This window comes from Vidua macroura, chromosome 34, assembly GCF_024509145.1.
Source record: "Vidua macroura isolate BioBank_ID:100142 chromosome 34, ASM2450914v1, whole genome shotgun sequence".
Lineage (NCBI taxonomy): Eukaryota > Metazoa > Chordata > Aves > Passeriformes > Viduidae > Vidua > Vidua macroura.
In genome coordinates this window covers 375,882-389,781 of record NC_071604.1, presented here as the reverse complement: position 1 = coordinate 389,781, position 13,900 = coordinate 375,882, and the positions used below count along the sequence as shown (strand labels likewise).

At 48.2% G+C, this 13,900-nt stretch overlaps 1 protein-coding gene across 3 annotated transcripts; it reads right to left on the bottom strand.

Moving 5' to 3' along the window:
- Positions 1-79: 79 nt before the first annotated feature.
- Positions 80-13,159, bottom strand: ATF1 (activating transcription factor 1). 3 transcript variants are annotated; one of them, XM_054002007.1, is made up of 9 exons: positions 13,046-13,159; positions 8,681-8,794; positions 7,372-7,500; positions 5,731-5,831; positions 5,294-5,424; positions 4,430-4,609; positions 4,189-4,348; positions 3,167-3,320; positions 80-3,061 (listed from the first exon to the last, which is right to left on the bottom strand). In XM_054002007.1, the coding sequence occupies exons 2-8, from the start codon at positions 8,789-8,791 to the stop codon at positions 3,176-3,178; spliced, it is 957 nt and encodes a 318-aa protein (XP_053857982.1). In that variant the 5' UTR covers positions 8,792-8,794; positions 13,046-13,159; the 3' UTR covers positions 80-3,061; positions 3,167-3,175. The 3 variants fall into 3 exon arrangements, with proteins under 3 accessions (XP_053857982.1, XP_053857981.1, XP_053857985.1); XM_054002006.1 differs by having other exon boundaries at positions 80-3,320; XM_054002010.1 differs by lacking the exon at positions 13,046-13,159 and having other exon boundaries at positions 80-3,320; positions 8,725-8,794.
- Positions 13,160-13,900: the final 741 nt, after the last annotated feature.

Below are 13,900 nucleotides of genomic sequence, written 5' to 3'. Positions count from 1 at the left end.
TCCCACACAGGTATTCACACCTGGTCACCACCACTGCAGCTCTCACTTCATTAAAAATAAATAGGGACCAGCAGAATGATAATATTTTAGCGACTTTATTTACCAAGATCAAAATTTGCAACCATTAATTGTTTCAACAAATATTTACAATTCATGGAAAGCACGGACTGTTTGGAACCAACCAGCAGAACAGCATCAGCTGCTGCATCTCTTACCCTCAGGAATGAGATTTTACTCTTTAAAATCGAGATTTGAAAGTAAATCCAAACTAAGAACTTCATGATCAGTGCTTAAAGAGCGAACTTGTGTTACTGTTTAATATTCCCAAGATGAAAAATCAGCTGTTCTTTCCAACACACTGTTTCAAGAGTATAAAAATTGACTCCTGGTGTGTCTGGCAGGACAGGTGCTTCCCTTGCTGGATACAAGAAGAATTGGCCACTAGGTTTTTACAGTCTTAACACTTGATAGTTTTTGTTTATTATTGTTCCATCTTACAAAAGGAAAAAAGAGAACACCGTGAGGATCAGAGTTCCCACAGCAGTTCAGAACTGTGGGTCAAACCCTCTCCCACGTGCCAGGTTACACAGCTGAGGAAAGGTCCAGCTCTCTGAGGTGCATGTTCCAGGCACATTCCAGGCTGTTCAATTTTCCTGGAATTCCACCAAAGAAACGGGAAACACCGACACCTCTCCAGGAGCAGCTCCCTCAGTTTAGGACTTTTCCCAACCTCATTTCTGATGTGTCACATGGCTTTTTTCCTGACATGATGGCAACCAGGAGTCACAATCCAGCCTGGCCTAAAGGAAACACACTGGGACTCGTGCCCACAACAATCAGAGACTTACGAACTTCAGGGGAAAAAAAAAAAAATCCTTTTCTAGCCCACAACCAGGAGACTGTGGAATGCAGATTCCTCATGGCAAAGAGCTCTGCTTGCTACAAGTCCATTAATTCCCAAAGGAGTAAAATCAAAAATACTGACTGACCATGGGATAAGCATTACACATCCAGGGAGGGAGCACAGCTTGGAATTCCATCCAGATCTGAGCTAGCACGACACACACGGAGCTCGAACACCTTGGGACAGCCCAGTGCATTGTGTAATTCCTGCTGACAGAACTGGAAGCAGGATTCAATCCCAGCTATGGAAATGGTTTATTACTCATGCAAGAAGCACTGCAGTCACCTACAGCACCTGCCCAAGACCACAGCCTGGCCACCAGGACCACGGCCTGGCCACCAGGATCACAGCCTGGCCACCAGAACCACAGCCTGGCCACCAGGACCACAGCCTGGCCACCAGGACCACGGCCTGGCCACCAGAACCACAGCCTGGCCACCAGAACCATGTCCTGACCACCAGAACCACAGCCTGGCCACCAGGACCACAGCCTGGCCACCAGGACCACAGCCTGGCCACCAGAACCATAGCCTGGCCACCAGAACCACAGCCTGGCCACCAGGACCACAGCCTGGCCACCAGGACCATGTCCTGACCACCAGGACCACAGCCTGGCCACCAGAACCATGTCCTGACCACCAGGACCACGGCCTGGCCACCAGGACCACAGCCTGGCCACCAGGACCACAGCCAGACAGCTCTGGGCATCTCCAAGAATGGAGATTCCCCAGGTAAAGGAGTCCTGATCATGTCAAACTTTTGATTTTCACCTGAAACAAATTCAAATTTTACCAACTGGATTCTCTGATACAATGAGATCTAATGGGCAGATATTGTCAACTCTGGGGAGTAAAAAGCCCTAATTTTTTTTCCCTCTTTTTCCCTCCCCACCCCAATACTCTTTAGGATCCATTTTTTTCTGCAAGTTGCCTACAGACATACAAAATTAATTCAAGTATCTCCTACACCAAAGAGGATCTCATTTGACTTTGTACTATCCATAAAAATATATCCTTGAAAATCTGGTTCACAAAATATTTCATTTGGTTACTAAAATGAAAGATATAAACTGTCAAAATACGTATAGAAACTCAATTTCAGGTTTTGTAAAGATCACAATTTAGCTACAAAATATACCAACCATCTCCCTGTTTGCAATATAGTATTTGCTTACAAAGATACCATTACTTTGCAAAATAGCTCCTACCTTACAAAATTAGGCTGGAAATTGTAATTTTGCACTACTTCCAGCAATAAACCAGAGATTAGAACCTCAAAACCCTTTGGTATAGATCTTCCATTTTTTACTACATCATTTGTCTTCTATTTGGTTTCATGTTCCAAAGCCCAGGAGAATCCCCAGCCAGGACAAGCACTGAGTGTTTAATTGTAAATATGATCAATTTAATTTTCAATGATCGATGTTTCTCATGCCCAGAACTAAGAACAAACTCTTGTGAAATTAAAAACTTTCAGAAGTTTAATCTCAGAAATTCTTCAGAACTTTTGTCACCAGTCTTTGCCCATCACACTGTGCTTTAAAATCACTGATGTGTTGAATTCTCTGAGAAAATCAACACAATTTTCTGTGCCTCAGACATTTCCAGGACCAGGCCTCTTGCTGCCTTCTGCAGATCCTTTCCCAATCTGATAAACACGGCAAACATGGAAAAAAAAAAATCATCCCAACTTTTTAAATTGTCATCTGAGAAAGAGTAAAAACATAATTTATACCTCGAGCAAAGTATCAGCATTTTTATCACCTGCACCTGTAAATACCAACTTACAGGTTAAAATAAAAATATTTACAGACAAATAACTGAAGGAAAAAGGCTTGAAAAAGAGTAAGAAATCAAAACATACACTGGTTATAAATGTTACTAATAATGTCAGCTATGGCAAGGATTCTGTTTCATCCATGTTTTCTTTGTAACCAAATTTTGCCTCCCTTATTAGAGGCATTCATAGGAATTTTCAAAGAAACTCTCATCACCTGCCTCGCCACACGTGACTGTCCTTCCACTGTAGCTGCAATCTTGAATTTAGCAGTTTCCAGTTGTGCCAGCAGGAATTTTGGTGAGGTTTTCTTGTTTCCTCTTTGTACTTTGTCACCAACATGTTGTAAAGAAAATCTATAGAGTCTTTGAGCTGTGAAATCTAGGTAGAAAAGTTTCATTTTTGACCTTTCATCTAGTTAAAAAAATTCAGTATAAAAAAAAAAAATTCTCCTCTGATATTTCACCAGTCCCCAAAGGTTTTTACCTTCTCTTCTTACACACTTTTATGACAGTAAAGATCTTTCAAAGTTTTTAGCTCTTCAATTAGAGTTTTGTTCTGATTTTCCAGGACTGCCACTCGATTTTCCAAACATTTCACATACTCCTTCTTCTTCCTACGGCACTCCCGGGCAGCTTCTCTGCAACAGAGAAGCAAAATTCTTGATTTTAGGTGTGAGATATTTTCTGAACATCACAACACTGACCAATATGAGAGAGCTGGAACTGCAGTGAGGAACAAAACCGACCCAAAACTGCCCGAGGAGAGCAGGAAATTCAGCAGGATCTGCTAACACACATGGCAGCCAATCTGCAGGGGAATCCCAGTTTTGCTTTCTCCACACTGTGAGACTCAAGGGAGAATGTCTGGCTCACAATTTCCCATGTTTGGGTCACAATCTCCCACAAGCCCAGGTGTGCTCAGGTGGGGAAGGAGGCCAAGGGCACCTGGGCTGTACCCATGTGTGGCACAGGAGCAGGGCAAGGATTGCCCCCCTGTGCTGGACACTCTTGAGGCCCCTCCAGTTCTGGACCCTCACTGCACGAGAAATATGGATGGGCTGGAGCATATCCAGAGCTGGGAATGGAGCTAGGGAAGGGGCTGGAGCACTCCTGAGGGAACTGGGAAAGGGGCTCAGCCTGGAGAAGAGGAGGCTCAGGGGGGATCTTCTCCCTCTCCACAACTCCCTGACACGAGGGGTAGCCAGGGGCGGAGGGGTCAGGCTCTGTTCCCAGGGAACAGGGACAGGACAAGAGGAAACGGCCTCAAGCTGTGCCAGGGCAGGTTCAGGTTGGACATCAGGAGGAATTTCTTCATGGAAAGGATGGTCAGGCACTGGCAGGGGCTGCCCAGGGAGGTGTGGAGTCCCCATCCCTGGATGTGTCACTCAGTGCTCTGGTGGAGACCTGTCACAGGTTGGTCTTTACGATCCTGGAAGTCTTTTCCAACCCCAGTGATTGCAGGTGATGAAACTCAGCAAGCGAAGCAGCTCGGGTGCACTCACGTACCTGTTCTTCATCAGCCTGATCTCTCGTTTCAGCTGTGGGTCATCTGTCTTGCTGCTCTGGGATGTCAGAGTGACCGGGGATGTCATCACCACGGTCTGGGGCAGGGAGGAGGTGGTGGGCGTGGTGCGGATCTGGTACGTCTGCATGTCCCCAGAGGCAGCTAGGGGACACAAAGGGGGCAGCGTTAGCAGGGGACACTCACGGTGACAGGGGTGGAACCACGTCCACTGGGGGTACTCACTCTGCACCACCACCTGGTTGCTGGGCACCAGGATCTGCTGCCCGTCCGAGGTCTGGGCGTACTGCAGGATGGTGGTCCCGGGCTGGGAGCCACCAGCATTGGCCATGGTCAGTGTCTGCAGCCCCTGCACCCCGTCTGCCCCTGGCCCTGCCAGCTGTAGCCCGTTGGCCGCGATGGCAACTGTGAGGGAAGGCACGTGGACAAGAAGATTTGTAGCTGTACAGCAGAAAATACAGGTAAATCACAGTGTCCTAGAATGGGTTGGGTTGGGAGGGACCTCACAGCCCACCCAGTGCCACCCCTGCCATGGGCAGGGACACCTCCCACCAGCCCAGGCTGCTCCCAGCCCTGTCCAGCCCGGCCCTGGACACTGCCAGGGATCCAGGGGCACCCACAGCTTCTCTGGGCACCCGTGCCAGGGCCTCAACACCCTCACAGGATGGAGAGGAGCAGGTGTGAAGCACCACAAACACCAAGTGGGAACATCAAAGGAACAAATCCTAATTTTTTTTGTACCTCTCTGATACCACAGCAGCCTTTTAGTGTGGCCTATAATATATATATATATATATAAATATATATATCTATATATCTGTGTCTTCACTGATGTATTGGGTTAAATCCAGCAAAGAACACTGCTGTGTGCTCCATACCGACACCCTTAAATGTCCTAATGTGCAAAAATTAAAATTACAGAGTACTGAGTTTATCTGAAGTCTGTTCTATCAGTTACTTCTATGTACTAACTTTAGTGACTACTAGGTGATAACCAACTTTTGCCCTTTATCTTACTCAAATGCTTAACGAAATCTGTATTTTGAGGCAAGCAGAAGAAAATCTGTGAGGATATTTTGGGTAACGTACTGTACTGTCCAGTGCTTGTCTGGTAGATGGGTGTGGGAACGGACATGGAGGTGACAGTGGAGACCCCAGGGCTTTCCTCATCTCCTTTTCTATCCCGTGTGTCTTCAGAAGAAAGATCTTTCAAAATTTTTCTGTGAAAAAAAGGGAGTCTGACATTTGACTGCACTCCCCACTTCAGTAAAATGATACAAGTGAGTAAAATTACAGCTGGTGAACATTCTGCCCTTTACAAAATCCTGCTGAGGCCAATCTCCAGCTCGTGGAGTCAAAGTTTCCTCACAGTAATGATGGCTCAGAAAGTTCAGTGCATGAACAGATTCACTGCATGTTTCAAGGGAAAGGAAAACAACCTGGTGGGCAGCAGAATATTGAAAACCACGGGAAGGGTGCTGTTGTTTTGGTTTCAAATAAAAACAGCGAGTGTATCACACCCGTACCGGTAGGATGGACGACGAGCCAAGATGCCTCGAGCCTTCTGTGAGGAGCCAATGCTGTCTGAGGAGTCCTGAGAATCCTCACTCTCAGACAAGGAAGATACCTGGTGAGAAAGGGAACACCAGTGATGTACAGGACAAACAGAAAGCTCCTGGAATCTTTTATGTAGAGGAGGAGCTGTGGGGTTTGTTGGTGAGGGTGTAAAAGTCCAATGAAAAGAATATTTAAGGCAGCAGCATATCAGGGAGTAAATATGCTAAGTACTATCTACAATTTTCATTATTGCACTGTGTGCTCATCCAGTTCAAAGTGTTATTTTGTCTCTGATGCTCCTTATTAGTGAACAAAACATTTATTTTTTTCTTATCCGTGTGCCAGTAACAGAGAGCAGAGGAATGCACAGAGCTCTGGGAAAAACCTCTCACTGATCTGCAGAGACAGAGCAGCCCATGATCAGCAGGGAAAAAAAAACCTGTTCATGCTGTACTTTGTTTTTGCCCCCATCAAGGCCACAATGTTCATAAATTACAGAAGAGGAATGAATCCAGACAGGGATTTTTTTTTTTAATTTTTTTTATTCCCTCAGAGGGAGGGAAAAGGAAAGAGACTTTACAGAGACAGGAGCACCAACAAGCAGCCAATGCAGATGCTTGAGTGCTTTCAGCAGTGACACATGCTCTCCTCTCCCTGCTCTGATGTTACAGCAGTGACAGCTGACAGTCCCTGCCAGGTTTTAGTGTGGTGTGAGGAGAGGATGGGACAAGGATCAGGGACAAATTCCTGGGTTTTAGGGCAGCTCCTCCCTTGCCAGCTGCCAGTGGTTTCCCAGTGGAACTCCAGGTCCCCAAGGGCTCTGCAGCAGGGACTGAGAGGAGCAGGAACAGACTCACTGGAACTCCCTGGGTACCTCCTGGAAGGGACTCTTACAAAAATCACATGGCAAGTGAGTAAGAGACACAAGCAGAGACTGGGGTACCACTGAAAGGGAGTTACAGCACGAGAGAGCACCCAGCAGCTCATTCCCCTTCACACAGCTCCACCTTGCCCAAACACTCCTTTAAATCCACTGCTGAATTATTCTGTTATTCCCCACTCCCCTCCTTTGGGTGTCAGACACCACCTGACTGCCAGGGCACCAGGATTGGGATTGGATGGATGGATGTGGATTGGATTTTTGTATGAAGGGAGGTGACATCAAATGGTTTGGATGTGGATTGGATTTTTGTATGGAGGGAGGTGACATCAAATGGTTTGGATGAGGATGTGGATTGGATTTTTGTATGAAGGGAGGTGACATCAAATGGTTTGGATGTGGATTGGATTTTTGTATAAAAGGAGGTGACATCAAATGGTTTGGATGAGGATTGGATTTTTGTAGAAAAGGAGGTGACATCAAATGGTTTGGATGTGGATTGGATTTTTGTATGAAGGGAGGTGACATCAAATGGTTTCATTTTGACTCCACAGGTGACTTCCCACGAGGAACAATTTCAAGCCCAAATGAGGGATCCCATGGGACTGGTCACTGTCTCTTACAGCAGGGCACAGAGGCAGCTGGCTCAGAGAAGCCTCTGTGCATCTCTTCACATCTTCTCACCTACAGAACTGCAGATGTGGGGTATTTAAAGCCGTTCTGGAGTTACCTGCACGGTTTGCACCTGAGGGGAGTGGATCACAGAGGAGGACTGAGCTGTCTGAATGACTCCCTGGACCTGGACTTGCTCTCCAGGAAGCTGAACGACTGTGAGGGGAGCAGAACCTCTGAGAGACATCTACAACAGACCAAAAAGCAGCAGTAAAACCTTTGTGCCACAGGACTCAGGAAGTGCAACACGTGTAGGAAAACCATTAGCAGCTTATTTTAATTCTAATTAAATCACCAAAGTATCTTTAAAGATGCACATTTTTTAGACATTATTTGCATATGAAAAAGGCTGAAATAGTTCGTTATTTCCTTTTTTTGGAGAAAAATCAAATGTGGCATTATGTCACATAATCAAATATGTGATATTATATAACGTATTAAAAACATGAAAATGCTTCAGCTTCCTAGAGGATTTGTAGTTTTAATGTTGAACTTGCATGAGTCTTTACACTTTAATTCAATTTATATTCACATTTCCATATATTCCCAAAACAAAAGTAATTCAAGTTATACACGTAGATTGTAAGTAAATAACCACTTTTGTAATGAAATTCCTTCAGTACTTTTATTAACCTGAAATACATGAGAAGATGAAGGGATTATTAAAATACACACAGCTGAATTTCCATTTAATGCTACTTTTGTATGGTAACTCACAATATTAAGGAACAATCAGAACTTTATATAAAAACAGATCAGGAAATCAGCCTGGAAACTCCAGGACAGCAGCTGATAATTCTCTCCTTTCCTCTATCTAAATTTTGCATCAGTGGATGAGCTGCAAAACATTGTTTTTTCCCAGGAAAACCCTCCTGGAAGGATTCACTCTTTCACCAGTTCTAAGGGATTCAGGTTAAAGCTCTGACAAGGATGTTACCTTAGAGGAAAAATCTCAGATTTGCAAGTTCATATGGTTTATTAGATGAAATATGTTCATGTTGGGCTAAAATCCAAGGGTTTCCATGGTGCTGAGTACCCAGGATTGCTGCTGCTACAAAAGGAGCTGGAAATGCTTTTTCTAAGGAAAAAATGAAACCAGGCCCTCATTTTATTCCTGAGCAGCTCCTGTGGTCGACTAACCCCAAATCTGGGCTGCACTTTTGCATTGTACAAACACAAAAAATTAGCTTTTAACCACTTTGAAATGAATTTTTTGTCACCCACCATCCAACAAACACATTTTTCTTAGCATCTTTCTGTTTTTTTTTCTTCTCTGAGTGCTTCCAAGAATGGATCTATAGCTCGTAGCACATAAAACTGGCTCTGAACTCCCTGAAATGTTTGCTGAGATCCAGCCCAGGCTTTACCTGTTGAGCAATATGAGAGAGCTGAGCTGCCTGCAGGGTTGTACCTTGTACAGCTGAGGGCTGGGACGTGACAGAGCTGCTGCTGCTGCCCTTGTGCACCTCTTCCATCATCAGCTACAAGAAAACCAGTTAAATCCAGTTAGTAATGAATTTGGACAGCAGACAGGTGCCCAGTTCCACCAGTGGTTTGTACCCTCAGTGCCTGATGATTCTGGGCTCACTGGGATGTGCTGAATGAGTTCTTTGCCCTGTGTTGCCACTATTAAGGCACAGCCTGGATTTTTGTCACTTCCCATCAACACCCTGAGCCCTTCTGTGCCTCCTCAGTGGGGAGGGACACGGAGGGACCTTGTCCTGCTCATCCCTGTGGGTTTGGGCAAGTGAAGGACACACCTGGGGTCACCTCCTGAGGCCTGGGAGTGGCAGTCCAGGATGGGAATTGAACAGGTCTGGTCTGTGCTGTAAAGGACACACAGAATCACGGATTGGTTTGGGTTGGGAGGGACCTTAAAGCCCCTCCAGTGCCACCCCCTGCCATGGGCAGGACACCTTTCACTACCCCAGGTCACTCCAAGCCTTGTCCAACCTGGCCTTGGGCATTCCCAGGATGGGGCAACTCCAGCTTCCCTGTGCCAGGGCCTCACCATCCTGTTATAATCCCATTAATATCCAATTCCTAATATCCCATCTGACCCTGCCCTCTTTCAGTTTGAAGGAAGATCCAGGAAGAAAATCAAGATTCTTCATACTGAAGAATATCTTTCTCTAAGTAAGATAATTTCCAAAAATATTTTAGCCAAGCCACCAGCCAAACCTATTTTAAACTATCTGAAGGTGTACAAAAACAAACCAGGGACTCAAATCAAAGTGAAGAGAACACAGTTTTGAATTTTAAGAGTCACTCTGTCTTGATGTAATGCAGTCAGCAACACTTCTCTCATGTCTAAGATTTTATATTTAACTGTTCAACGTCTTGCCAGCATCCCCCCCTCGGATTCTGGGGGATTCAGGGATGCACAAATGCAGGTTTCAGCTGGGGGGAGTGGGCGGACCAGCCTGGAGCATTAAAAGCTGATGGGTGAGTGTTAAACATTTTGTCACAGAAGGTTTGAAAGTGTTGAAAGGACAGTTGCTATGAGACTGGAAATTACATTTCTTTCTGTGGAAATGTGAGTCATTGATTTTTCCCTGCTGAGCCCAACCACAGCACGCAGCCCAGCGAAGGCTCCTGGGGGGAAGAGTCCACCAAGAGCAGAGTCCTGCTCCTGCACCCTCCCTGCTCTGAGGGGTCCCCGCTGCAGGACCCCCAAAAAAGTCACTAAAGCAGGGCTTTGCAGGGAGAAAACTGGTGGCTGGCTGATACAAGAGACTGTGATTGATAGAGCAGCTCTGCTGGGAGAATTGGGATTGTTCAGCCTGGAAAAGAGAAGCTTCAGCGTCACCTTTCTGTGCCTCTCCAGTACCTGAAGGAGCTGCAGGGAGGATGGAGAGAGAGCATTTACAAGGGCCTGGAGTGACAGGACATGGGGAGTGGCTTCCCACTGCCAGAGGGCAGGGCTGGATGGGATATTGGGAAGGAATTCCTCCCTGGGAGGGTGGGCAAGCCCTGGCACAGGGTGCCCAGAGCAGCTGTGGCTGCCCCTGGATCCCTGGCAGTGTCCGAGGCCAGGCTGGATGGGGCTTGGGGCAAGCTGGGATGGTGGAAGGTGTCCCTGCCATGGCAGGGAGGTGGAATGAGATGTTCCTCAAGGTCTCTTCCAGCCAAAACAAATCCATGGTTCTGTGTGTCCTTCACAGCACAGCCCAAACCTTCCCCAGCCAATGATGCGGCTTCCCAACATCCTCGTGGCTGCAAACATCAACCACTTCAAGATTATGAGCAGAATTAATGACAAACCTGCACTGGACACAACTTTGTCTGTCCTCAAACACGGTTTTAGCTTTTATAAAGGAAAATCTACATTTTGCACCCTGCAAAGTGTCCCAGGTAACCAGGGCCCCTCAAACCGAAATCCAGGCAGCAGCAAAAATGACAATAAATTTCCAGTGCTAGAGAAACCTCTGCTCATTTCTGTAGTGCAAAACCACAGCCTGCCCTCCCTGCTCTCTGCTATTAGTTTCTCTACCTTACTGTCCCACGAAAGACTCAAAACAGCCTGCAAGAAACAGTGAAACCAATAAAAAACACCCCAAAGAAACACCCCAGGGGGAAAGCACAGAGGGTTTTGCTGACCTTTCTCTCACTGGTGTGAAATTCTGCTTACAGGAATAAAAGATGAAAGTATTTCCCATTAGAAATATGAGTTTTGAGTTTAGCTCATCTCTGCTTGTTCTGGAATATTTAATTATTCATCCAACATCAGTCAATACAAAGATTTAGCAAGGACTGCAACAAGATGGAAATTCATGCTGCACCTCACAGCCTCTGGGGACACGAGTGTCACACAAGACTCCCATGCCTTTAACTTTATTTAGCTGAAAAACTGGGAATTTCCCCCTGGAATGGGGGAAAAACCTCAACCTGCAGGTCTCAAGCTCTGACAAAAAGCACCAAAAAGGATAATACCCGAGTCATTCCCTGGGTAAAACTGCTCTGACAGCTGAATTTAATTTATTTAGTTGAAAGCAGGTGCTCTCTTTGGGGTGAAGGAAGAATTCTGCTGTCACAGAGCACTGACAAGAGGAGCAACACCAAGGCTTTATTGTCCCAATCTGTACAAACACCACTTTTTGATAAGCAGACAGGTAAGGGTGACGATTTTCACAGTAAACCCAAAGGCTCCGTGCAGCTCCACCTCCAAAAGTCATTTAACTGAAAGGATTTTGCAACAGCAGCTGACGAAATTTGCTTAAAGGACTCCTAAAATTCTGGGCATCATCTCCCTCCAGCCAAAAAAATCTCATCCTACTTCAAACCTGAGCCTCAAATCCACCTTCCTTTGAAACATGAACAGGAATGTCACAGTTCATCGGGACACATTTCATTTCTCAAAGTTTCCTCCGAGTGCATGAAGCACCAGGCAAACCTGCCAGAAACACCTGACGTGCTCAAGGAGCATCAATTAAAAAAGAAAAACCCATTCCCACAACTCCCACTGATTCCCTACTTCTGTAAACCCCCTAAAATGCTACAGAGAGCACCAGAGCAAGAAACCAAGTTCTCTTTTGCAAGCTGAGGTCTGAATGATGTTTCATCACTGAAATATTGTAAGAGCCAGTTGATTATATTTTTTATAACGTCAGAAATCAAGAATATCTGACACAGAATTTTATTCTCAAATAGTGACAGAAGTCGAATTCTGACATGTACAAATTGTACAAAGGGATTCCAAAACGTTTTCTTAAATGATGCTTAAGTCATCTGGGGGAGTTTGGGGTCCTCAAAATCAGCTGCTTTCAGCAGTGAAAATATTATTTACCTAAATTTGCCACGAAGACACCTGGAGAAAATTTGCTCACCCAGAAAATGGACAGAACTCCATTTTTTTCCCCCAGAAATCAGTAAAAGGGCAGCACATCCCACCAGATGTGCCAGAGTGCAAGTGAGCAGTCTCGAGCCAAGGTGCCCAGTCACTGCTCCAGATTCCATTCCACAAACACACAAAGTTATTCCTTAAAACTCCAGGAGCACTTTCCTCACAGAATTTCTCCCACTCCCCTCCACCCAGCACCGGCCTGTACTGGAACATCCCCTGACAGGAGCTTCAGAAATAAACGCTGCAGCCTAAAAATCTCAATATTCTATCCGCATCAGGGATCTGATGGCTGGGAGAGAAAAACAGCCCAGAGATCATTTATATCATCATTTCTATCATTTATACCGCCCTGGATCCACCCGATGCTCACTGAGCACTGGAAGCCAAGGCTCAGACACGAGTCTGGGGCAAAATTCATAGAGGACAGGTAACGCCGCCCATTAACGGCGGTTTAGTGAGCGATAAAGCCGGGTTTGTCACCGGGCAGGGCTCGGGGACGCAGCTCCCGCTGGCCGGGACCGGCTGGAGCCGCGGGGCCTCTCGTCACCCCCAGAGCACCTTTCCCCCATTCCCGAGGGGAGCGGGACCCGGGGGGACGCGGGACCCGGGGCTCCCCTCGTCACCCCCCAGAAGCCTTTTCCCCCCGTCCCCGGGGCGAGCGGGCCCGGGGGGAGCGGGCGCGGCCCCGGCAGCAGCCCCAGGCCGCAGGGCAGCGCTTCAGGCCCGGCTGCGGTGGGAACTCCCCGCCGTTTCCGCAGCGGCCGCCGCGCCGAGGCCGCGGCCTGTGCCCGTCCCCTCACGGCCCGCGGGGGCGGAGAGGAGGGGGGGGAGGAAGAAGCGGCGGGCGGGCCGAGGTGGGGACGGGGCGGCCTCCTGAGCCCGAGCTTACCTCAGAGCCCCGCGGGGCCGCGCGTGGGGAGCGCCGGAGCCGCCGCCGGGTCCCGGCCCCGGTCCCGGCCCGGTCCCGCCTCAGGGAAGCGGCGCCGGCGGCGGGGGCGGGCCGCGACCATAGAGTGCGCGCCCAGGGGCCCCCGCCATAGAGCCCCAGCGGCGCGGAGCGCGCGGGCGCCGGGCTAGAGCGGCCGCCTGGAGCCGGCCCCGCCCGGCCGCACCACAGAGAGGAGGCGGCAGAGCGCCGCTGGCGGGCACGGCGCGGGAACAGCGCCCCCGCCGGTGGGAGGGCGCGGTGCGGGCGGGAACCCGCGCTCTGGGATCGCGATCGCCGGCGGGAAAATCCCAAAATTCCCGGAATTCCCGATATTCCCAGCCCCCCCCGCGGCCAGCCGTGGGCAAAGGGCAGGGCAGAACGTGGCTGGGACGGGCCAGGGCTGTGGCCGCCATTCCTCAGCCCCTCACTGAGGGGTTTAACAGCACGTAACGGGTTTGGCCCCTCTCGGGGTTATTCCACAGCGGATTTTAGGATCGCAGTAAGGTTTTGGGATCCAGTGGGGGGCCCCCTTCATGGGACAGTTCCTCAGTCATCACTGGGGAGCACAGGAAATTCAGTGCTCCCTGAAAAGCACAAACTGCAGCCAAGCACCTCCAGGAATAGCAACGCGATTTTTGACAGGATCTGGGAATTCCCGAGGTTGAAAAATCCCCTCCGAGAGCATCGAATCCAACCTTGTTCCCTGCCCAGAGCACTGAGTGGCACCTCCAGGTGACACCTCCAGGGACGGGCACCCCAACCCTCCCCTGGGCAGCTCCGATTCCAATTTCCATGGGGAAATTCCTGCTGCTGTCC

What these genes read in the sequence shown, in the direction of transcription:
- ATF1 (XM_054002006.1), bottom strand. Translation starts at nt 8,791, where the DNA reads ATGATGGAAGAGGTGCACAAGGGCAGCAGCAGCAGCTCTGTCACGTCC. An exon ending in TCTCTCATATTGCTCAACAG is followed by an intron (nt 7,501 to 8,680) that starts GTAAAGCCTGGG and finishes GGTCTGTTGTAG; the next exon opens with ATGTCTCTCAGAGGTTCTGC. An exon ending in GACAAGCACTGGACAGTACA is followed by an intron (nt 4,610 to 5,293) that starts GTACGTTACCCA and finishes CTTCCCTCACAG; the next exon opens with TTGCCATCGCGGCCAACGGG.